This window comes from Schistocerca americana, chromosome 11, assembly GCF_021461395.2.
Source record: "Schistocerca americana isolate TAMUIC-IGC-003095 chromosome 11, iqSchAmer2.1, whole genome shotgun sequence".
NCBI classification, from domain to species: Eukaryota; Metazoa; Arthropoda; class Insecta; order Orthoptera; family Acrididae; genus Schistocerca; species Schistocerca americana.
This window is the reverse complement of record NC_060129.1, coordinates 79,146,322-79,170,735: the sequence shown is the minus strand read 5'-3', so window position 1 is coordinate 79,170,735 and position 24,414 is coordinate 79,146,322. Positions and strand designations below refer to the sequence as shown.

General features: G+C 39.1%; 1 protein-coding gene across 1 annotated transcript in view; it reads right to left on the bottom strand.

The window, feature by feature from the left end:
• Positions 1-24,414, bottom strand: part of LOC124553251 (plasma membrane calcium-transporting ATPase 2-like) — a 631,526-nt gene that overhangs the window by 103,053 nt on the left and 504,059 nt on the right. The window contains exon 15 of the mRNA XM_047127138.1: positions 10,061-10,259. Within this exon, the coding sequence (XP_046983094.1) occupies positions 10,061-10,259 (199 nt within the window). The remainder of the gene's footprint in view (positions 1-10,060; positions 10,260-24,414) is intronic.

Here is a 24,414-nt window from a genome sequence, read left to right as displayed (position 1 = left end):
CAATCTTCATGTTGCATACAGAGAAATTGAATACCTGAAAGTGAGGTGGTAAATTCCAACATATAACATGATGTGTAATGTGCTTATACTACACAAACAGAAACTGAAAAAATAGTGTTCAAAAATAAGGCATCTTGCCACTATGCTCAAAATTTGAAAAATTGGTATTTTTTGAGGCACTTTAGTGTCTTAGATATTGGGAGTAGAAAAAATGGTAAGAATCAAATTTGTAGAGAATTTTGTGCTCTTTAAAAAAGAAAATAGACGTTAAAGCCATAAGAGGAAAAAAAACTGAGATATTTTGAAAAAACTGAAAAAAGGCCGACATTTTCCAAGTTTTTTGACTGCAGAAAGTTTTCCCAAGCGAAATTTTGTTGGCAAAACTCGGTTTTCTAAACTTTCCAACCATATGAACGAGTTGAAAAAATAAACTCTTCTACCCCACCTTTTGCAAGGTATATCTGCTATTTGACTGGACTCATTCATGTCATGAACTTTTCTGGGGTGCAGTACTATCCTCTTGTGATAGTTTTTCCCTTGTAGTTATATCTGTTACCACCAAACAGAGGCAGTTTCAAAAACTGTGTTGCTCAACATGGTGAGTCTTTCCCTTTTTTTGATCATGGTTAAAGCATATGTTTTCAGTGGTCACTTTGCTTCTCTGTCTTGGCATCACTGTGATACGTGCAGCACTCACCCATGTCGATTAGGCTGAAAAAGAAGTAAACTGGATTTGCCTGATAAAGTTGCAAAATTCTGTGGCTTGGTTCTAAAAGGCTGTATGGATTACCCAAGATCCATAAGAACAATGTTTCACTGAGACCGATTGTTAGCACTCCTGGCTCACCGACATATAAACTGGCAAAACATTTGGCCCCTCTGCTCCAGCCACATGTGGGGAAGACCGACACATACATAAAGGACTCAGGACATTTCATTGAGAAGCTCAAGAAACTGAAACTTGCACCAAATGACATCCTGGTGAGCTTTGATGTTGTTTTGTTGTTTACTAAAGTGCCACTCAGTGACGCTCTGGAGCACATTAGTGCCATTTTCCTGCAAGACATCAAAAAGCTCTTCCATGCATGTCTCACCAAGAGCTATTTCATGTGGAATGGCGATTTCTATGAACAGCTGGAAGGCGTCGCCATGGGTAGTCCTTTTAGTCCAGTGGTGGCCAACTTCGTCATGGAACAATTCGAAGCACAGGCACTGGACTTGGTGACTGCAAACCTACGGTGTGGTACAGATACGTTGATGATACTTTTGTGATGTGGAGCCATGGTGAAGAACAGCTTAGTGACTTCCTAAGACACTTGAACAGCCTCAATGCCAACATAAAATTTACCATGGAAGTAGAAGAGGACAAGAAACTGCCATTTCTAGATGTGCTGGTCACAAGGGACGGCAAAAACCTGGGACACAGCGTGTATCAAAAACTGACATACATGGACTGATACCTGCACAAATTATCAAACCACCACCCGAGCCAGAAAAGAGGCACGATTAATACACTTGTAACACAAACAGGACAAATATGTATGCCACAGCACCTCAGACGAGAAATGCATCACCTGAAAAGTGTTCTTAGGAGCAATGGGTACTCGACAAATTATATTAGAAGTGTAACAGAGCCAAACACTCGGCGATGTAAGGAATCAGAAAAAGAAATGTTGGGTACAGCCTTTCTGCCATACATTTCCAGAGTGATGGACAGAATCAGCCGTATATTGTGCAAACATGGAGTAAAGACCATTTTCAAACCGACAAGGAAGATCAAAGAGTATCTTCGATTGGAAAACGAGAAAAGAGACCCACTTGCAATGTCGGGAATATACCGTACACCCTGCACATGTGGAAAAGTCTATATCAGAATAACTGGACGATCAATTAATATCAGTATTAAAGAGCATAAGCGACAATGCAGGTTGGGGCAGGTGGAGAAATCAGCCATGGCAGAGCACACACTGAGTGAGCCTTACCACGTAATCAAATTCACCAACACGGAAGTGTGGTGTCACCGCCAGACACCACACTTGCTAGGTGGTAGCCTTTAAATCGGCCGCGGTCTATTAGTATACGTCGGACCCGCGTGTCACCATTGTCAGTAATTGCAGACCGAGCGCCACCATACGGCAGGTCTAGAGAGACGTACTAGCACTCGCCCCAGTTGTACAGCCGACTTTGCTAGCCATGCTACACTGACGAAGACTCTCTCATTTGCTGAGAAGATAGTTAGCATAGCCTTCAGCTAAGTCATTGGCTACGACCTAGCAAGGCGCCATAGCTTTGATAATTAATATTGTGAAGCATGTATCAACAAGAGCGATGTTCTACAAATGTGGATTAAAGTTAAGTATTACAGCAACTGCGTCCATTTTCTAAGTTCTCATTTCCTTTTAACTGTTCCAGACCTCACGTCAATCTGCGTGAGCTTAACGCGTGCCTTTCGGCTTCCTCTCATTGTGACTTGGCTGTCGTGCTAAGTCACAACAGGAAGTTCTGGCTGTAGAGATGCACTATCACATGCCCTTGTTCAGAGAAGCAGTAGAAATACAAAAACATGCGAACAGTTTCAGCAAGAAAGAGGAAAGCCTTAAGGTAAATGGATCCTGGCTTCCTGTACTGCAGTGAACGACTGTCGCAGGTAGCAAGATGAAAACCACACCGGAAATGACCGCGGAGAAGCCCTCAGACATTGGTGCGCCAGGTACATATAGTCTGCGGCCGTGAGCTTGGCTCCAGTTCACCACTAGCAATGGAGAATGAAGCTTTGATGATGCCAGCCACTCGTGCTGGTGAAATGTCAGTAAAATCACTGGATGAACATCAGCTGAAGAACCCGAGACAGATGCCAATAGGCAGTTTGTCACCATGAACTCTCTTAAATTATTTGACATTGCATTGTACTCATTAATTCAATCACTTTATTCATTTCTCAAGAATTTAATAACTGATAGCATCTGTTACATTTTCCAAAAATCACATTTTATCACCATAAATAATGAAAACACTGTTTGATCTTCTAATCAGGGGAAAAACTGTTTATTCACATTTCTTAATATCAGACCAATAATTTGCATACACTATGGTTGATACTGTATAAGGAGAGAGAAAAATATATCCCTCATTTCCATCATCATCACCATCCTCATTCTCCCCTTTGTAAGATATCTGTTTATCTCTTTCATCTGACTGCATTGGCTCTCAGGTGATTGATGAACTGCATGTAGAATGGATGACTGCTTACCCTGATGTATGGAAGGAGACCCCTTAAGTCCTTTAATTTCTTTTCTGAAATGCTTATGGTGGCATCACAAATAGGTGCAAGTTTCGGCATAGGCAAGCATTGAGTTTTCTTTCTGTTCAGTTCTATCATCTTGAATGGTTCTTCTGAGGCGTAACTGTGTTTGTAGGAGACAATTACTGGCATACCTGAATGATACTACATCCATTTTATCTTATTCAAAACAATATGATTCCCTTCTGTGTTAATTTTCTTGTGCAGATAGTGACTTCTTATCAAGTCTTTAAAGTCATAGAAGGCCTTTTGTTCCAGCTCTATTGCAGTTATGGGTGGCTTTTGGGGAACTATGCGTATTAATTTGGTCCAGTCTCTTGGCTGTTCTACTTCAACAGTTGTTGTTTTCTTTGTCTTCTCAGTGGCTGCATGAATTGAGTCAGCTTCCAAGTGAGTATGTCCAGCTTCAAGAAAGTTGTGGTTGATTTCCAAATGTCTTCCCTGAATAATGGATTCTTCTACTACTCTCAGAAACATGATGGTAATAAAAATATTTCTGTTTCGTCTCGTACACGAATTGATCTACAAGTGTACCTCAACAATTTCATTGGTGACTTTCTTCAAATAATCATATAGATAAGAAGCTATTTCTTGGCCACCTCTTCTTGCCACTGTTTCATTCCAAATGTAACATACTGGAGAACATTATGTATGTCTCTTTACATAGATGGTCAAGTTGAAGGTCCAAAGTTGTCTTTTGTAAAATGCCACACCACAGCATAGAAAAGGGGTGAGTAGCCATTTTTGCAAATCAAAGGTCAGGGTTACTATACTGGAATTCTGCTCATCTTTCTTTTTATCACTGTCTTTCTGATCGTAAGCAGCCTGGGCTAAATCCAAATGTTGCTGTCGTTCCACTTCAACCTTACAATGTTCAGCATCATCAGTACAATTCATGAGTAAAATTATGTATTTGACATATTTTGCACAAGTGTCAGTCTACGGGTTGTGGAAGCTTAGGTTGAAACAGGTCACAAAAACTCTTTGCTAACACGCTTCACTTTTTGGCTTCATATCTTTGGTTTGGCAAAATTCTTGATAGAGCCAGCACATTGCTGAAATACTCAAGTCCGGAGTTACACATTTTTTAGAAGAATGTGGTTGAAAATAATGGATTTCATAGGAAGGAAACATGTTAATGTGTTCCTTTATTAAATCACTGTTGTCAAATTGAACTTTTGGATGGTTAGAAAGTTTACCACGTCCATCTTCAGAGCACACTCCTCCTTCAGAGCCCCATCTCTTCTCCACAATTATTCTTATCTTCTTTTGTGTTCAAGAAATTGTACTAAGGAACATATTCTGACATACTTCTATCTTAGCCTGCAAAGAAGGACTGTAAAGGAAGTACTTCCTGGAATATTTTCACCTGCTTTTAGGTTTGTTCCTTAAATGCTTCACATGTTTCTTTTCCTCAGACACATGATTAGCTATGAACTGATTTTGAGCTTCTGGGGTTAATTTGTAATATTCTATGAACATTTTCTCTCTTTTATCATCATTTACTTTTCCTCCGCATTTTTCCTGCACTTGCATAATGATTTCAGAACTTTAGCAGGTATAACGTTTCCTTTCGACATCCCATATTCCTTTCCTCCAGTTTTAAATTCTTTCCTCTGATTTTTCTCCCCTAATTTTTTGTTTCACTTTCTTATTCTGGATGAATCCTGTGGATCACATTTCTTCCTCCCCCTTCCACTGAACTTTGTTGTTTCATTGCCCAGCTGCTATTGAATTAGATCAATTTCTTCAATCCTTGAAGATCTTTTAACTGTCTTTCATACAGCTATATTGCCTCCGTCATTTCTTTCATCACTACTTTGGCCACCACTTGGAACATATTCATCAGAATCTTCAAATACATCTTCATCAGAACTTGAAATCACATCTGCGAAGAATGATGAGTATACATTTCCTTCTGTACTAGTACTGGGATGACCTTAAAGAAAATAAAGATGAAATAAATTTAATAGGTGGTTGATAATGTTTTAGATTGGCATTAAGTAGGGATACCAGTTGATTTATGGTCTTCTGTTGGGAAAATTAGGGATAAATGCTCCTGATACCAGTTTATTTTAGTACACTTATCTTCAAGGCAAAGTGACTACTTCAGTGGTGATAATTCAGGTGCAGTTTGTTCCTCAAGCTCTTCCTTATCGCCTCACTGAAACACAATGTTTGTGCCCACCAAGACTGTCTAGACTCTTCACTAACAATGTTTAGGGGAATTGTTAAAGGAACAACTCTTATTATTGTGTATTCCCACCAGATTTAAGTCCAATGTCACAGCATTGTTTCAACTGTTTAAAACATCTGTCAGCCAAAAAAGACCAATGCCGACATTGGCCCTTCTTACAACAAATGTAAAATAAGAGGGAGGGCCAAAGCCAAGACTGACCCTTTTATGCTGATTGAAAACTTGATAAAACACTTTTGGGCTTACATCTTAAAACTCCAGTATCTCTCATCTGATGTGGCTTAGACATTGGCCATTTTAACATTATGAAGAGCACATGAAACTATATGCTGTACACCAATAAAACCAGTTTTGACAAATATTGACACTGGCCCTTTTAGAACCAAGCCACAGAATTTTCACTGCCACCTAGGTCTGGCATGCGATTCGTATGGACACAAGAAGTCGCTAAATGCAGTAGGTGGTATCCTTTGTCAAATTCAAAATGCTGTGGCACATGTTGAAAACTGATCTGTGACTGATTTTCACTTTTTTCACTATTGTCTAGATTGTGTTATGCTAGATCTCTGACGATTCCCATTTTCTTACAGAGAGATAGTCTGTCACTTTGTTCTTTGTCATTCAGACACATTTGGCTCCAGAGGAAATGCTTGCAAAACCTAACCACTGAGCCATATGATGGTGTATTGTTGGTATACACTTCTATCCACCCAGCACAGATCGTTGCAAAGCTGTTCCCTTTCAAACTCAGAAAACTAATTTTCTGCACGACATTCCTGTCAGTGGGACGCACCAGCACACTTGTACAGAGGAAGTCGGTTTGTTCGGATAGTTCATTCTGTTTCTGCTTAATGTTCAGAGGCAGCACACTGTCAAAATGAAACACTGGTGTTAGCTGTTTTGTACATACAGCATGGGTTCACCTGGCAGAAGTGAATCCAACCACAATATTTCAACACACAGTGTAAAATCTGTGGGTGACAATAGTGCAGTCAGTGTTATTACTTTGCTGAAACTGCAACAGCTCACAACCTTCAGTATGATCCTTATGCTAAAAAGAATAGCCGAAGCCAAAGAAAGCAATCTATGGCAGAATTTTACCAATGAAGACAGTTCTGTTCCCAACAATATATGTTTTTAGAAAAATAACTTGTTAATTCATTAACTACTAAAATTAGGAAATTTCCCTTTATCAAAACTTGGACTCTTTGGACACATTCAACTACTCCTCAATAAAATAGTACTAATAATTTTTGCCTTTTTCTTGTTGTACAGCTAGTATTTAAACAAAGTTACTTCAATGGCTATTGTATCTATCTCCCTTTTGATTTTCCTGTCTTCTATGTTATATTTAAAATGGAGTAGGTCAGTATTTTAGCACTTTGTAATTTTCTGTAATATACACATCTGTAAATAAGTATTGTGCACAAAACCACAGTGGGTCCACACCACATAGCCAAAATGTGAACATCTATGTCACAATATGTTATCAGTCAGTCAGTGTTTAGTAATTATAGTGTAAAGTTACTGTGCTCATTATCTGTGTTACCATGCGAAAAACTCTGTTAAGGTTATGTTATTGAAATGCTGGCTGTGGTATATTAACTGTTAAAATTACCACATACAAGCTGTCCATTGGAGAGTTAAGGCAATATGTGCAAGTGAGAGAAGTATAATGTTGTGTCATTTATATCTTTATTTACCTTGAACAAACCTACTATATAGCTGAAGGAGATGCATGACAACAAACACCCACGAGGTTTAGGATACAAAGTAACAGATCGGTAGCTTTACAATGTCTGTTACTGTACCTAGGAATAAGATAACTTGGTACTGGAATGGGCAATATAAGGGCAGATGGTAGTTAAGGATAAAGAGTAAGATGTGAAAGGTCCATTGCAGAAGATGTTGTGTATGCCAGTTATAATGAGATGAGGAGATTAGTACAAGAATAGTAAAAGACAGAACAAACTGAACACTTTGATACCAACCACTGACTTCGAGCGCCAATGTCATCGTGAACCCCAAGAAGCGAAACAAACACAAAATCAAAATGGCAACCAGACAGCATAATCACAAGTTTGCTTGGCATAAAAATATGACAGCTGCCACCCATTCCACATCAAATGGTCCCTTCCCTACAGCCTAGGACTTCGTGGCAAACGAATCTGCTCCAGTCCGGAATCCCTGAACCATTACACCAACAACCTGAAAACAACTTTAGCATCCCACAACTACCCTCCCGACCTGGTACAGAAGCAAATTACCAGAGCCTCTTCCTCATCCCCTCAAACCCAGAACCTCCGACAGAAGAACCCCAAAAGTGCCCCACTTGTGACAGGATACTTTCCGGGACTGGATCATACTCTGAATGTGGCTCTCCAGCAGGGAAACGACTTCCTCAAATCGTGCCCTGAAATGAGATCCATCCTTCATGAAATCCTCCCCACTCCACCAAGAGTGTCTTCCCGCCGTCCACCTAACCTTCGTAACCTCTTGGTTCATCCCTATGAAATCCCCAAACCACCTTCCCTACCCTCTGGCTCCTACCCTTGTAACAGCCCCCGGTGTGAAACCTGTCCCATGCACTCTCCCACCACCACCTACTCCAGTCCTGTAACCCGGAAGGTGTAAACGATCAAAGGCAGAGCCACGTGTGAAAGCACCCACGTGATTTACCAACTGACCTGCCTACACTGTGAAGCTTTCTATGTGGGAAAGACCAGCAACAAACTGTCCATTCGCATGAATGGACACAGGCAGACAGTGTTTGTTGGTAATGAAGATCACCCTGTGGCTAAACATGCCTTGGTGCACAGCCAGCACATCTTGGCACAGTGTTACACCGTCCGGGTTATCTGGATACTTCCCAATAACACCAACCTGTCAGAACTCCGGAGATGGGAACTTGCCCTTCAGTATATCCTCTCTTCCTATTACCCACCAGGCCTCAACCTCCGCTAATTTCAAGTTGCCGCCGCTCATACCTCAGCTGTCATTCGACAACATCTTTGCCTCTATACTTCCGCCTCAAATGACATGTCTGCCCAAACTCTTTGCCTTTACAAATGTCTGCTTGTGTCTGTGTATGTGCGGATGGATATGTGTGTGTGTGTGTGTGTGTGTGTGTGTGTGTGTGTGTGTATATACCTGTCCTTTTTTCCCCCTAAGGTAAGTCATTCCGCTCCCGGGATTGGAATGACCCCTTACCCTCTCCCTTAAAACCCACATCCTTTCGTCTTTTCCTCTCCTTCCCTCTTTCCTGATGAAGCAACCGTTGGTTGCGAAAGCTTGAATTTTGTGTGTATGTTTGTGTTTGTTTGTGTGTCTATCAACATGCAAGTGCTTTCGTTTGGTAAGTTACATCATATTTGTTTTTTTAAATATAATAGTCAATTACATAATTTTACAAATTCTATATAACTAATATTGAACCTAACATGACAATAGTGGAAACTTGGAGGTTTTGAATGGGGACAAATTAAAATCCAAAATAACAATCAAAAAATCCTGAAAATACACAAATCAATAGAAGGAGATGAACATGATGCAATGAAGTATTAAACATTTAAGATAAATATCACTTAGACCTATGTAGCTCAACTGAAAACCCCAATCAATACTGAAAGCCAAAATTTTGGTAACTAATTACACTCGATATAACTTAGATGTGAGATGGTACACACCAAGGTGGCCCACATGGTGGAGATTTACTTCATTCTTTTGCTCTGGACTGCATCCTCCACCCCCCCCCCCCCCCCCCAATTAAACTAATTCTGGTACACTTTGGTCCATTATTTTCAGTTATTAATATTGATTTCCTTACACTTAAAATTAAAGGATTCAGTTTTCATTTGTAGTTGAACTTCTACAAATATACATGTTTTGTCATTGTTAAAACTCACGTTTTTCTTATTTCAATGATATCAATATTATTACTGACCAAGTAATATTGACTTTATTACACCACACATTTGCTAACATTTGAGAAAAAGTGTTAAAAGATGATCTATTCATAAGAACTCTCAAGTTCACAGTCATTGTATTTACTGTTTACGTTCACTACTAGGACAACCAAAGATAATATTTAGAATCTGAATGATTAGGAATGCAAGCTTATCACCTTCTGTTTAATGCATTAAACTTTTATATTTAATAATGTGTTAACACCACCACAATTCACAATACCTTCAACAGCCAACACTACTAACAACCCCACATGAAACAAAGTGACACTACGTACATGTACGATGTCACTCAGTACAACACCACTATATCACAACTCAGTGTCGACGAGCAGTATCAAAAGCTCAAGTTGAGCCAAAAGATGCAGTGAATCATCAAACTGATCAAAAGACTGAAAATTCAGAATGACAGTAACTACAGGAAATACTTCAGAATACTAATCTACTTTGTGTACTATGAGACTCTACTAAAAAACTACTCAAGGAGTACTTTTACAAACAGTACAACTTACAAAACACTTAAGATACGAAATTTGACATCTGGTACAGTCTCTACAAGCAGTACTGAGTGCTTCAAGAGCCAGATGGATTGCTTACCTACAAAAAGGAGTGCAAGAGTTACTGAAAGCTGGTACACCACTTGGGATTCAATCTGTTTCATCATACGTCGGGAAATGAGAGGCTTCGTGCGCCCGTAAGGCTTCCTTTTGAGAAGCTCCACAGCGGGAATATCTGTGGCGAGTGCCAGTGACGCTAATGTGTCCATGATCAGATTGACCCACAGCATCTGCACGGCCTGAAACGAGTTCACAGTCTGGCCTCAGAGGCACCACACAAACATTCAAAATGTTCAGGCTACTGCATGCTGCATACAGGACAGAGAGGGGACTGTACTGGAACACATAAATTTGGTCAGCTGAGCATTTCATGTAAATATGAAATGCTCTTACTACCGAGTGACTTTGCTAAATGACAGATCTTGTGTAAATTGATTGTAACACCTTTAATTGCATAAAACTTGATCTTATCTTAAACCATTTCATGATGTATACTATCTGAGCAAAGGTTTCCAGACATCTATTATTTGACACTGAAATGTGATGTGTTCCATCCTTTACTTTTATGACACCTTGAACTCTGCTGGGGACACATTGAATAAGATATCTAAATTTCTGTGGGGGAATGGCAGCCCATTTGTCCTCAAGACCTTAAGCCATAGAAGGGAGGGATGTTGGACACTGGGGCTGAAGTGAAATCATTTTTCTTATTCATCTCAGAGGTGTTCCATTGGGTCAGATCAGGATCAAGGTAGGCATAACATTGATACTGCTTTACAACAGGGTGCACTGTCATGCTGATACGATCAATAATCATTTTTGAACTGTTCCTCTGCTGTACGCAATACATAAAGCCGCAAAATGAGTTCATAATTGAGCACCTTTTGTGTTATCTTAAATGCAATATGGGGACTAAACACTAAGAAAGAAAAACACTCCTCTCCTGAAACACCACCTTCTCTGTATTTTACTGCTGGAACTACCCACAATGACAGGTAATATTCTCCAGGCATCTGCCAATCCCAAACCCTCCCGTTGGACTGTCCTTGTCAGATCTGGTCATACGTAAAGGATGTTAGTGGCACCGAAGTTAGTGTCCAGCCCCTAGCAAATGAGATGGGAACTGAAATTGAGGGAAGCAAAGCAAAACCTGAAATGCTTAACTCCATTTGCAAATGTTCTTTTACAATGGAAAACCCATGATATTTGCCCAATTTAATCCTTGTACCACTGAAGAGATGAATGAAATAAGTGTTAGTGTCAGTGGTGTTGAGAAACAGCAGAAATCGTCAAAACTGAACAGAGCTCCAGGCCCTGATAGAATCCCTGTCAGATTCTGTACTGATTTTTCAGCCGAGTTAGCCCCTCTTCTCACTATATTCTATTGTAGATCCCTCAAACAGAAAAACCATGCCCAGTTCTTGGAAAAAGGCACAGGTCACACCGGTCTACAAGAGGGGTAGTGGAAGTGATTCACAAAACTACCACCCTGAATCTTTGACATCGATTTGTTGTAGAATCTTAGAACATATTCTGAGCTCCAACATAAAGAGGTATCTTGAAAAGAATGACCTCTTCAATGCCAACCAGCACGATTTTCAAAAATGTCAATCACATCAAACCCGACTTGCACTTTTTTCAGATGATGCACTGAAAGCTTTGGATCGAAGGTAGATGGAGTGTTTCTTGATTTCTGAAAGCATTTGACTCAGTACTGCACCTACACTTACTGCCAAAAGTATGATCGTATGGGGTGCAAAGTGAAATTTGTGACTGTATCGAGGACTTTTTGGTAGAGAGGACACAGTATGTATCTTGGATGGACAGTCATTGTCAGATGCAGAAGCAACATTGGGTGTGCTCCAGGAAAGTATGTTTGGACTCTTGCTTTCCATGCCAACCAACACGGTTTTAGAAAACATTGATTGTGTGAAACCAAATTTGCACTTTTCTCAGATAACATACTGCAAGCCCTGCATCAAGGCAACCAGGTAGATGCAGTGTTCCTTGATTTCTGAAAAGCATTTGACTCAGTATCACACCTATGATTGAAGCCAAAAGTACGATCACATAGGGTATCATGTGAAATTTGTGACTGGATTGAGGACTTTTTGGCAGGGAGGACACAGCATGTTATCTTGGATGGAGAGTAATCATTAAATGTAGAAGCAAATTCAGGTGTGCTCTAGGGAAGTGTGTTGGGACCCTTGCTTTTCGTGCTGTATGTTAATGACCTTGCAGATGTTATTAACAGTAAAATCCGGCTGTTTGCGGGTGATGCAGTTACATATAATGAAACACTGTGTGAGAGAAGCTGTATAAATATTTAGTCACACTTCGATAAGATTTCAACATGGTGCAGAGATTGGCAACTTGCTTTAAATGTTCAGAAATGTAAAACTGTGCACTTCACAAAATTAAAAAACGTCACTTTGTAGGGATATGAAATGGAATGACCACACAGGTTCAGTTGTGGATAAAGCAGGTGGTAGACAGTGGTTTATTGGTAGAATACTAGGAAAGGGAAATCAGTCTACAAAAGAGATTTCTTACAAATCACTCGTGCAACACATCCTAGAATACTGTTCTTGCATGTGGGACCCATGCCACATAGGACTAATAGGGGATATTGAATGTATACAGAGAAGGGCAACCCAAATAGTCACAGGTTTGTTTAATCCATGGGAGAGTGTCACAGAGAAACTGAAGGAACTGAAACGGCAGACTCTTGATGACAGATGTTAATTATCCTGAGAAAGTCTATTAATCTATTAACTAAGTTTCAAGAAGTGGATTTGGCAGTAATGTAGCATGGCTGGATGTCACCATGCACTGCTCAGTGGAGAATTTGTAAACTGTTGGATGTCACATGTTGTGACATTGGTTACTTCCCTTGAGCCAGCAGCTTGCGTGTTCTGATGTAGTGGTGACATATTGTCACCAGGTTGCAGTACCTTGTAAACACAGAAAGGAAATGTGGCAGGATCACTTCACTTTAACAGATCGCACTGCAACCAAAAGTAAATGTAATCATGAAATGCACACAGTACAGCTCAAAATAAGAGCAATGGTGAACTTGAAGTACATTCACATTGTAATAATTCCTAAACAAATTAAGTTTAAAAACTATCACACGAGATATCACTTCATAGCACTTACAAATAAATCAAGCTATTCATAAATTCACTGACATTAATATCTTACTAACCGATCGTAGCTCGAGCATCCAGCGCAAGCCTGATGACTCCATCTTTCTTAATGATTGGACGTATTGAATTACAATGTTCACTATCTGATCTCTCAATTATGTCATTGTTCACCATGCATTTAATCCCCTCTCCTACAGCCTCTCTTCTAGCTGCTGGTATCAAATATGATTTCATTTCAAATGGTTCATGTGGTTGCACTTTAATATGACATTTACATCCCTTCATAAGTTCTGGTTTACTTGAAAGTACTTTGGCATGCATATGTCAAACTTCTTGTAATTCTTCTCGATAGGAAGTGAGCCATCTACTTTCTCCTGAATTTCTGAAATGACATCTTAAACTTCTTCTTGCTTTTTTCTGACGACATTATCTCTCATATATACTGGCACTTCAATTCAATCATCTGTTTTCTTCTGAATCACTTTAATTCCTAATCCTGTGGACATGTTCTCCTTTCTAAACTGGTGAAATTAACCTCCATTTCATCATCCCCATCACAAATACTTAAACGTCCTCTTTCATAATTAATCTTGTATCTTCTTTCTGCCAGTAAATCATTGCCAAAAATGCAATCCACACTCAAAGAATCAAGAATCAGTACAGCCACTTTGAAATGTCTGTCTAAAATCTTGCATCTAATGGATGCCTGTCCAGTAACAGCATGACTTCTTTGCCCAGTTGCTGTAATGATATGCACACTATTGACAGGGAAGACAGGTATCTTTTTCATTTCATGAAGCTGTTTATACAAACTTTTAGAGATTGCTGTAGTATCACTACCAAAATCTAAAACTCCTGTAATTTTTCTGACCACTTAAATGAAGTTCAATAACTGGATTCAACAGGTCTTCTACATCGTGTGTATCGTCTCTCAGTACTTTAGCACTGATATCTTCAGTTTCACATTAAATCATTTGTATTCTCCTGTTTGACCCATTAGATCATTCAGACATTGTGGGGGAGGTCTTATCCGAAACTGCTTCTAGTGTAACGGAGTTAACACGTGGTGTTGACGTCTTTCATCCGGATCTCTGAGTGGCGAATGATCTTGAACTCTTCCATCATCTACTGTCTGCTGGTTATGCCTACCAAAATCATTTTCTCTCCTCTCATAGTTTTGAATTTGGTAATTATTATGCTAGTAATTTCTCAAATTTGTATATCCTCATGTGTCATTGCGTCGTTGTTGATTGTCACGTTGTTAGTCCCACAATTGATGTCTGTAATTATCTTGCAGTGGTGCACCATTTTGTTGAAACTGTTGATCACAATGAGTCAAATTTTGCTCTGATCCCCTCTAAATGGTCAACAACTTGTAATAACTCATCAAAATCATCAAACGTTCACATGTTTCCATGATTTCTGTGGTAAATGCTGTATCAAAATTATGAGATTATTCTCAGTCTATCATTCTTTTCCTGTCCAACATTGCTTGGAAGTTGAGGTGCTGCTAAAAATGTCTAATTAAGTCACCATATGTACATACTGACAATCAGGCTCCGCATCCAAAGATTGGTGTCGGATGCGACATCCTTGTCATCGGTCTCCATGTATAACAACCCTGTTGGTATTAATCCAGGCATGGTATATTAGGTTGCAGTCGCTCCTTACTTTTCCATCAGACTTAATGTACAGCTAACCTCATTAAATAATTCCTCCAGGGATACTATGATGACTGTTTCAAGTCAGAACATCATTTGTTAAGGGTCATGAATTATAAGTTATACAAGCACTCAGCAAACATAAACACATTTGATAACATTCAGCATTTCAATCTACATGCCACAATTTTCTACTGATCACTTGCATACTAAAACTTTAGCAGTGACTGATCGCAGTGTGGACAAGCTATAAAAGATTTGAAGACGGCTATTGAGCAGTACCGACAAATGCACCATGCAAGTGTAGCTCACTCCATCCTGTCCAAGAGCCCATCTACAACTAACTTGCACCACAACAGTAACTGGTGTACAATGTATTGTCAACAAGCAAAGATTAACTGATATGCATAGCCATGGCTACAACACACTCAATGGACTTCATACAGCAAATATATTGCTATGTGAGAACACTGTACCCTCACAAGTGGATGATTGGAAATAAGGGATTTGGAATGACAAATCATTCTATACCCTGTGGCAATCTACATGTACCTCTGCATCTATACAGTACAAACCACTGTGAGGTGCGTGGCAGAGGGTACCCATTGTACATGTTCCATTCACATATGGAACATGGGAAGAATGATTGTTTAAATGCCTCTGTGCATGCGGTTATTATTCTAATATTATCCTCATGATTACTGTGTGAGCGATACATAGAGGGTTGTGATATATACCCCTATACCCCCTAGCAACACCTGGGGTATACAAAATTCCATGTACTTGTGGACAAGTATATATTGGAACAACGAAAAGAAGTGTAACCACCCGCTTAGCTGAACAAAAAAGAAACTGTCGCTTAGGACACATCGAAAAATCGGCCTTAGTTGAGCATGTTTTTCAAGATGGGAACCACGAAATTAACTTTAATGAGACAAGTGTTCTATCATGAACATCCCATTATCATGCATGCATGTACAGAGAAGCAATAGAGATTCACAAACACCATAACAATTTTAATAGAAAACAGGAAGTTTTAAAGTTAGACGAAATATGGATGTCAACATTGCGTCAGCAGAATGACAATCGATTACTCTTAATCGAGAATGGTGATGCCTTCCAAAAGATAGGCATACCATCGGCATCACATGACAAATGGTGGTGCCCTCTATGTGCTCTATAAATGGGAGAGTACCTGGAGCCTCAGTGGCAGTAGCCGGACAACCTCAGAAGATGTCTCCTGCAGATGGAGACAAAATGTTAGGTGGAAATTTTATACATTGACTACGGTCTCTCAGCCCAGAAGTTTTAACTGAAGGGAACTATATGTTTCACTTTGCCAGACTACGAGTTTCACATTATTACTGTTTGCAATTTTTATGTGTATTTTATGTATGAATATAATTACACATATTGTATGTCAGTACATGTTTTATTGTCAAATGCTCATTTAGCCACGTGAAGTAATTTTAACTAATCACTATGCATACTGCATTTTAACCATTACATTTGTGATACTGGCTACTCACATACCCCAGGTATACTGCCCCCTGCTGGCCTCAGTTATTTATATAAATACCAGACACATCCTGAGCATCTCCAGCACTTACTATGTGCCTACATGTATCATTTGATGCTGATACCTGCATCATAATGTTTTATGGTATGTATGGCTGGTATATGTAGCACCAGGCCTTTTATAGAATTGGTGTCAGCAAATTGAACTTAGTTGGTTACACCCAGTTTTTGTTTGTAATAACTCTAAAGATGGCAGTAGCTGAAACTGGTAATAGTGAAGTATAATAGAAATGTGTGCTCAAGATGGACTATAAAATAAAATGAAACAACATATACATGGACTCATTTTCAGATTTAATGTCTTCAATTGCTACCTTTGTGAATCCCGTGTGAAGTATATATTGCGCTGGTTATGTATATGCCATTAGTTATGTGATCTACTCATCTAATCTTCAGCATTCTTCTGTAGCACCACATTTCGAAAGCTTCTATTCTCTTCTTGTCCAAACTATTTATCATCCACGTTTCACTTCCATACAGGGCTACACTCCACACAAATACTTTCAGAAATGACTTCCTGACACTTATATCTATACTCGATGTTCACAAATTTCTCTTCTTCAGAAATGTTTTCCTTGAAGGATGTGGGTTGCAGTAAGTACTGGGAGATGAAGAAGCTTGCACAGGATAGGGTAGCATGGAGACCTGCATCAAACCAGTCTCAGGACTGAAGACCACAACAACAACAATGTATATGTAAAAAAAGCAGAATAGCCATTAATGTAGTGATTAAAGGAGATACAATAGTGCAAAGAAAAACTATTTTTGGATGTTGCAAAGATGTACAGTATTTATGTATTCATGCATTTGTTTTATGCACTGCATGTCACTGAAATAACATTTGTCCCCCTCTGCCTTTTCTTTTCAAATCCATTAATTACTAACAATAGTGGATGTCACTTTGATTACTTATTTATCTGTATGGATGATTACTTCTCTTTGGTTATGATGATGGCAAGGATGTTAGATTTTATTAATGATTATTACTGTCCAGTCTATCAGAGCTTTATTGGTTGATCTTATGAAAATGATTACTTCACTGATTAATTAAAAAACTGATTACTTCATTAGCTACTTTAATGATGAACTTCAAAATTGATGAATTCAGTTAGGAATTAAAGATAGAAAAATGTTAATTTTCACTACAAGGGCAGTATATTGTCCATTACAGAAACTGGCTGTTTATGATTTAATGTTTCATCTTTCTTTACAGATCCTTCATGGACAAAAAGTGGATTGTTTTGATGATGTTAAAAATACTTTCTCTTGTTAATGTTGTGGTGTAGTAACACTCTTTGAATATCAGTAACTTCAATATTTCTTTAATTAAGGTTACATTTTATTCCCTTCTGCTCTATCCTGTTCTGGAGCTCTTCTTACATGGTCAACTTCACACTGAAACTTAATGTCGCCATAAATTTCCAGGCGAAATTAATTTTTGAGATCTGGGGATTTGTGGGGCTATGGTGTCCACACATAGCAATGTACCTACATCTACATGTATACTCTGCAAACCACCGTGAGGTGCACGACAGAGGCTACGTCCCATTGTATCTATTATTAGAATTTATTCCTGTTCCACTCACATATTGAGTGTGGGAAAAATGATTGTATGAAAGCCTTTGTGTATGCAGTATATATTCTTATCTTATCCTCATCATCCCTATGTGAGCAATACGTAGGCGGTTGTACTATACTCCTAGAATTGAGTGGGGGAAGAATGATTGTATGAAAGCCTTTGTGTATGCAGTAAATATTCTTATCTTATCCTCATTATCCCTATGTGAGCAATACGTAGGAGGATAGTTGATGTCTATCTTCCAGAGTCTTCCAGTTCAGTTCCTTCAGTATCTCTGTGACTCTCTCCCACAGATTACACAAACTTGTGACCCTTTGTGCTGCCTTTCTCTGTATATCTTATCCTCAATATCCCCTGTTAGTCGTATGTGGTACAGATCCCACACAGTTGAGCATATCCTAGAACCAGTCACATGAATGATTTCTAAGCAATCTCCTTTGTAGACTGATTGCACTTTCCCAGTATTCTACCAATAAACCCAAGACTACCACCTGCTTTATCCACAACTGAACCAATGTGATCATTCCATTTCATACCCCTATCATTCCATTTCATACCCCTACACAGTGTTCCACCAGGTATTTGTATGAGTTGGCCTATTCCACCAACAACTCATTGATATTACAGTCATAGCATACTATCTTCTTTCATTCTGTGAAGGGCACAATTTCTGAAGATTTAGAGCAAGTTGCCAATCTCTGCACCATGTTGAAATCTTATGAAGATCTGAATGAAGTCCTAAAAAGATCTGACTGAGTATTTATGCAGCTTCTCTCAGGTAGCTTTTTGTTACAGGTGACTGCATCATCTGCAAAATGCCTGATTTTACTATTAATGTTGTCTACAAGCTCATTAATACACAGCATGAAAAGAAAGGGTTTCAACACACTTCCCTGGGGCACACCCGAAATTACTTCTACATCTGATGATGACTCTCCATTCAAGACAACATGCTGTGTCCTCCCTACCAAAAAGTCCTCAATACAATCACAAGTTTCACTTGATACCCCATATGATCACACTTTTGACAATAAGCATAGATGTGGTACACAGCAAATGCATTTTGGAAATCAAGAAATATTGTATCTACCTGGCTGCCATGATCTGAAGCTTTCAATATGTTACGTGAGAAATGTGCAAATTGGGTTTCATGTGATCAGTGTTTTCAGAATCTGTGCTGGTTGACATTGAGAACCTGAGCCTTTTTCCAAGAACTGGGCACGGTCTTTCGTTTGAGTAATCTATGATAGCCTACAGATAAAAGAGGGGCTAGCTCAGCCTCTAATTCAGTATAGAATCTGACAGGGATTCGATTGGGGCCTGGAGCTTTGTTCAATTTTAACGTCAGCTGTTTCTCAACACCACTTATTTCATTCATCTTTTCAGTGGCACAAGGATTAAATTGGAGTATTTCTCCCGAGTTTTCTTTTGTAAAGGAAATTTGAAAATGGAGTTAAGCATTTTGTCTTTTGCTTTGCTACACTCAGTTTCAGTGTCTTATTTGCTAGCGACTGGGAACTAACTTTGGTGCCAATAACAAACAGCCTTTACGTACTACCAGAATTTCTTTGGGTTCTGTGAAAAATCATTTGACAATATTCTGCTACCATAGTCTTCAAAGGCATTATGCATTACTCTCTTGACAGCCAAATGCATTTCATACAGCATCTCTCTATCTATAGTCCTACATTTTGTTTTACACCTATTTTGTAGTAATCTCTGTTCCTTTAGGAGTTTCTTTACAGTGACTGTATACCATGGGGGTTCCCTCCCATAATGAACTGCTCTACTTGGTACATATCTACCCACTGATTGGTCAACTATTCTTTTAAACTTGAGCCAGAGTTCCTCTACATACTCCTGACCTGAGCTGAAAGTTTAAAGTTCCTCATTGAGATATGACACTACTGATTTTTTATCTAGTTTGCTGAATATGTATGTCTTTCTGCATGTTTTAGTTGTTCTTTGTGCTTTGGTAATAATTTTTGCCACAGCTGAGTCATAGTCACTGATACCAGTTTCGATGTGGACACCCTCAAAGTGGTCAGGTCTTTTTGTTGCCATTCGGTTCGATATATTTCCATCATGAGCGGGATTCATAACTGTCTGTTATAGCTAGTTTTCAGAGAAGGCATTTAGTAAAGTTTCACAGGATGTTTTATCATGTCCACCACCAACAAAACTGTAATTTTCCCAATTAATTGTTGGACGATTAAAGTTTCCACCGATGATTACAGTGTGATTGTGGAACTTACGTACAAGTGAACTGTTTTCTCTAAAGCTTTTGTTTACACCAGGAGATGAGTCTGGTGGGCAATAGAAGAGTCCAACTATCATTTTACGTCCATCCCTGATACTGAGACTTGCCGAATCTCACAAGCAGCTTCAGTTTCTATGTCAGGGGATTTCAGCTTCTTGTATACTGCGACAAATACACCACCTCCATCTCCAATTTGCCTATCATTTCAATGTAAACTTAAACTTTTCCCAAAAATCTCATTGCTATAAATTTCAGGTTTCAACCAGCTTTCTGTACCTAGTATTAGTATTATGTGGGCTTCACTGTTTTTCATGAGCACGTTGAACTCTGGCACTTTGTTGTGAATGTTTCGACATCTTACCATTAGGATTTTAATACTCTAACCTGAGGGAGGAATTTCTTTTGATCTTACACTGGTACTCCTGGGCTTGTTTTCTGGATTGGATGGAAAGCTGTCTACTCTAAGAAACCCTTGTGTGTGCCCCACACACTGTGAGCTACCTGAGTAGCTGACTCTGATGTGTAGTGCACACCTGGCCTATTTAGGAAGGCCCTACTGTTCTCAGTCCTAAGGCACAAGTCCAGAAAGTCACAGCCTAGCTTGTCACAGAACCTTCGAAGTCTCTGGTTCAGTCCTTCCATTTGACTCAGAACCAAAGGGCCACAATCAGTTTTGGGCACAATGCTGCAAATTGTGAACTTCGCTGAAACTCCACAAGCGAGGCTGGTCTTCTCAACCTTCTCTGCCTGTCGCTGAACTGACCCAAGGTTGAACTCAGAGCCCAAATGACGGGCATCATTTTTTCCAATGTGCATCACAAACCGCAGTGGTCTCACCCTGTTCCCTCAATGGCTGCTGGAATAGCCTCTTCAACAGGTTGAATGAGGCCCCCAGGCATACAGACTGAGTGCATCTGGTGTCCTTTTCTGTCCCTTGATGCCATTTTCCTGAAGGGTGCCATCATTCGTTGTATTTGCCTTCACCAAAACAGATGAAGTGAGTCACATGGGCTCAGTTTCAGTTTCAGTTTCAGTTGTTGGTTAGGGGGATTAGTGCAACACCCTGAGCCCTCCCTGGTCCCCATTCAACCTGTACAGGACGCCTAGATCTAACATTGACATGTAACCCACAGTCAAGTGGACAAGCAATGACAGATCCTGTACTTTCTGCAAAGGAGACAGGATCCACGGGAGAGGGTAGTAGGCCTACTTGAGATACCTCTGCTATAGGTACCACAGGTACACAACTCTTGGAACTTCTTCCAGCACACTGATTCGCAGCAGCTGCCAATAATTCAACAGTAGTCGAGGAAATTTACAGCTGCTTAGAAACATCAAGAAACTCATCCCATGTTTGACAACGGCATTCAGAGTGGAGCTGATTTTGGCTAGTGCAATATAACACAGTGAACAAATAACTTTAAGCCCACTGATTATTTTTTAATCTGTTGAGCTAAAAAGTTGCCAATTTTCTATAATAATTGAAGCAAATACACAAATCTAGATTTCTATTAACACAACACAAAAACTCGTTGCAAAAACTACTAGTTTCCTAAAACATTTTGAAGTTAATCATAGTTGTTAGCAAACTCAAAAACAGAGATAATTTACGATAAATGCAGGTAAAATATAGGGCCAGCTCTCTTTAATGGAAATCTAGATGTAACACAATACGTTAGTTAGGAAATCTGCTACAGTAACTAAACCACTAATGCCAATTTGCTACAAATTGATCATAGATTATGCAAAGGACAATGGTAGCTTCCAAAATTGTCACAAAGTCACGTTTATTTGCGTTAATATACGATGAAATTCAAGGGTGATGTAATCTTTCGCTGAGCTGTGAGCCAAAATTGCTATTTGCTATGAAATAAATTATGTATCCAAAACAATCATGCCAGTAACCTATGAAAACAGTTTTGTAGTGTCCAAAAATTCTCAAACTAACCTGTTTCCCACATAATTGTAAAATGAAATTTTAGAACGATTGTTCTGAACAAGAATATGCCTACTGTCCTCAAAAATTTTAAAAGAGCACAATTTAGTTTAGGCCAAAACTGACGATAACAGTACCAGTTTTTCGTTGCACTTGCAAACCTTCGAAATTTCCCAATAAAAATGGGTACTGATACAATCAATGGCAAATTACGCAGAAGCAATGCGGGCATTAAAATATGCGAATCTAGTACTTTAAATGGGTACTCTATCACGTACACGCAGTCTCACACAAAGGAAAATCCCAAAGTCGGCTTTTATGTATAAATAAATGTGCATATTGCACGGATTTTTCACTTAGCTGATTCTGTGCACACTTATACACTGGTGTGTTGATGAAAAATACTGCAGCATAAGTTCATCTCAATCAAAAATCACTGAAATGTGCAGCACCAACAGACCACGTCTTCTACCTGTTATTTTATTGAGCTTATTTTAGCCATGGTTATCAGTATTTTGCTTGTTGACAATATGCTGGAGACCAGTTATTGTTGTGGTGCGGGTCAGCAGCAGTTGGCTCTCGGAGAGGGTAAGTTTCAGTGTGGAAGCAATTGGCAGAAAATTGTGCCATATAAATTGAAATGCTGAATGTTATCAAAAATGTTAACGTTTACTGAGAGTTTGAATAAATTATAATTCATGACCCATTAACAATCAATGTTCTCTCTTGAAACAGTCATCATAGTATCCCTGAGATTAGCTGTACAGAAAGTTTGTTGGAAAAGTAGGGAGAGACTGCGGCTGCGGCCTAATATGGTGTGCCTGGAGGTGTACCGATTGGTCATTATACACTGTCCAGTGGTGTCACTATTTATGGTACCTGAAGTGTCACAACACAAACGTGTGGCTTATGAGGAGGTTCTCGACAACCGTATCACATCCTTTTTATACTCCCTATGCGCATTCATTGTATTATCTGGACTGCTGGTAGCACTTTTGGAACTTACAAGTGATTCCTTCTGCTGATTTTTCAGAATTCCTTACAACCACCCTCCAGAACGATTGATGGTCCATGTCCGCCAGTACACGATGTCTGACTGGTCTCAGTTTAACTGTGCTTGTTCCTTCATGTTTCTATTTCACAGTCACAACACCAACAGTCAACTTGTTCAGCTTTAGAAGGGCTGCATTGTCCCTGATGGATTTGTTATAAAGGTGACATCCAATGACTAGTCCATATTCGAAGTCAGTGAGCTCTCCCGATCAACCCATTCTGATGATAATGCTTTTCTATTGACAACACAATGCCCTCCACATCCTGTGATGACTAGTGGTCAAATCTACATTATGTAGTGTTGTCCAGATTCTTTTGATCAGATAGTGTACACAATAAAATGCCTTTGGCGGAGGATGGAAAAACATCAGCTGGTGATATTTTGTTATTTGACTATTTTAATAAATTACCTCCAGCTTGATTGTCTAAAACAAAATAAAAATGATTTTGAAATATGAAAATGTGTGTAGTCTGCCACCCATTAAGGTCACTTATCTGTAAAAAAACAGCATTTGCAGACAACCAGTGTTTGAAGGTTAATGAATTTACACACTACAAGAGCATAGTTTGTTGGACGAACAATGCCACATGACACAACGATTATGACCAGCAGATGAACAAGAGTCATAAATGAAATTTTATTGGGAAAAAAGCTAAACATTTGCTAGAAACAAAATATAGGGTTTTCTGTGAGAAATAGTAAATATTTTAGGAGGTGGCACCATACACTAATTAAAATCAAAAGTCTGGTATGGCTGACAGAATGCAACCAAAACAAAAACAGATGACACTAAGCAAATGCAAATGCTTATTAAGTTCATAGTTGATTTTCATGAATTCCACATCTGACTTCAGTGCACTTCTAATATCCCTTGACAACAGCACATGGAGCTTTCCTGTGATGTTTGTGAAGGCAGCACAACTTGTAACCTGAATGATCAATTCATTTCTTGTGTTTAACAATTTGTCTCTCATGTTTACATTTTGCTTGTAGACTCTGGCTTTGAACAGTCAACAAAAATCAAAAGGGGTAAGGTTTGGGATTCTGGTGGCCAAGTATTTGTATTTGCATTTATTGGTCCTGTTGTCTACAAAGCAGCTTATGCATAAGACACTGGACAAGTCAAGTTATAACCACACAGCTGAAAGTCATTTCTAGTCATAAGTATTTAAGGTTA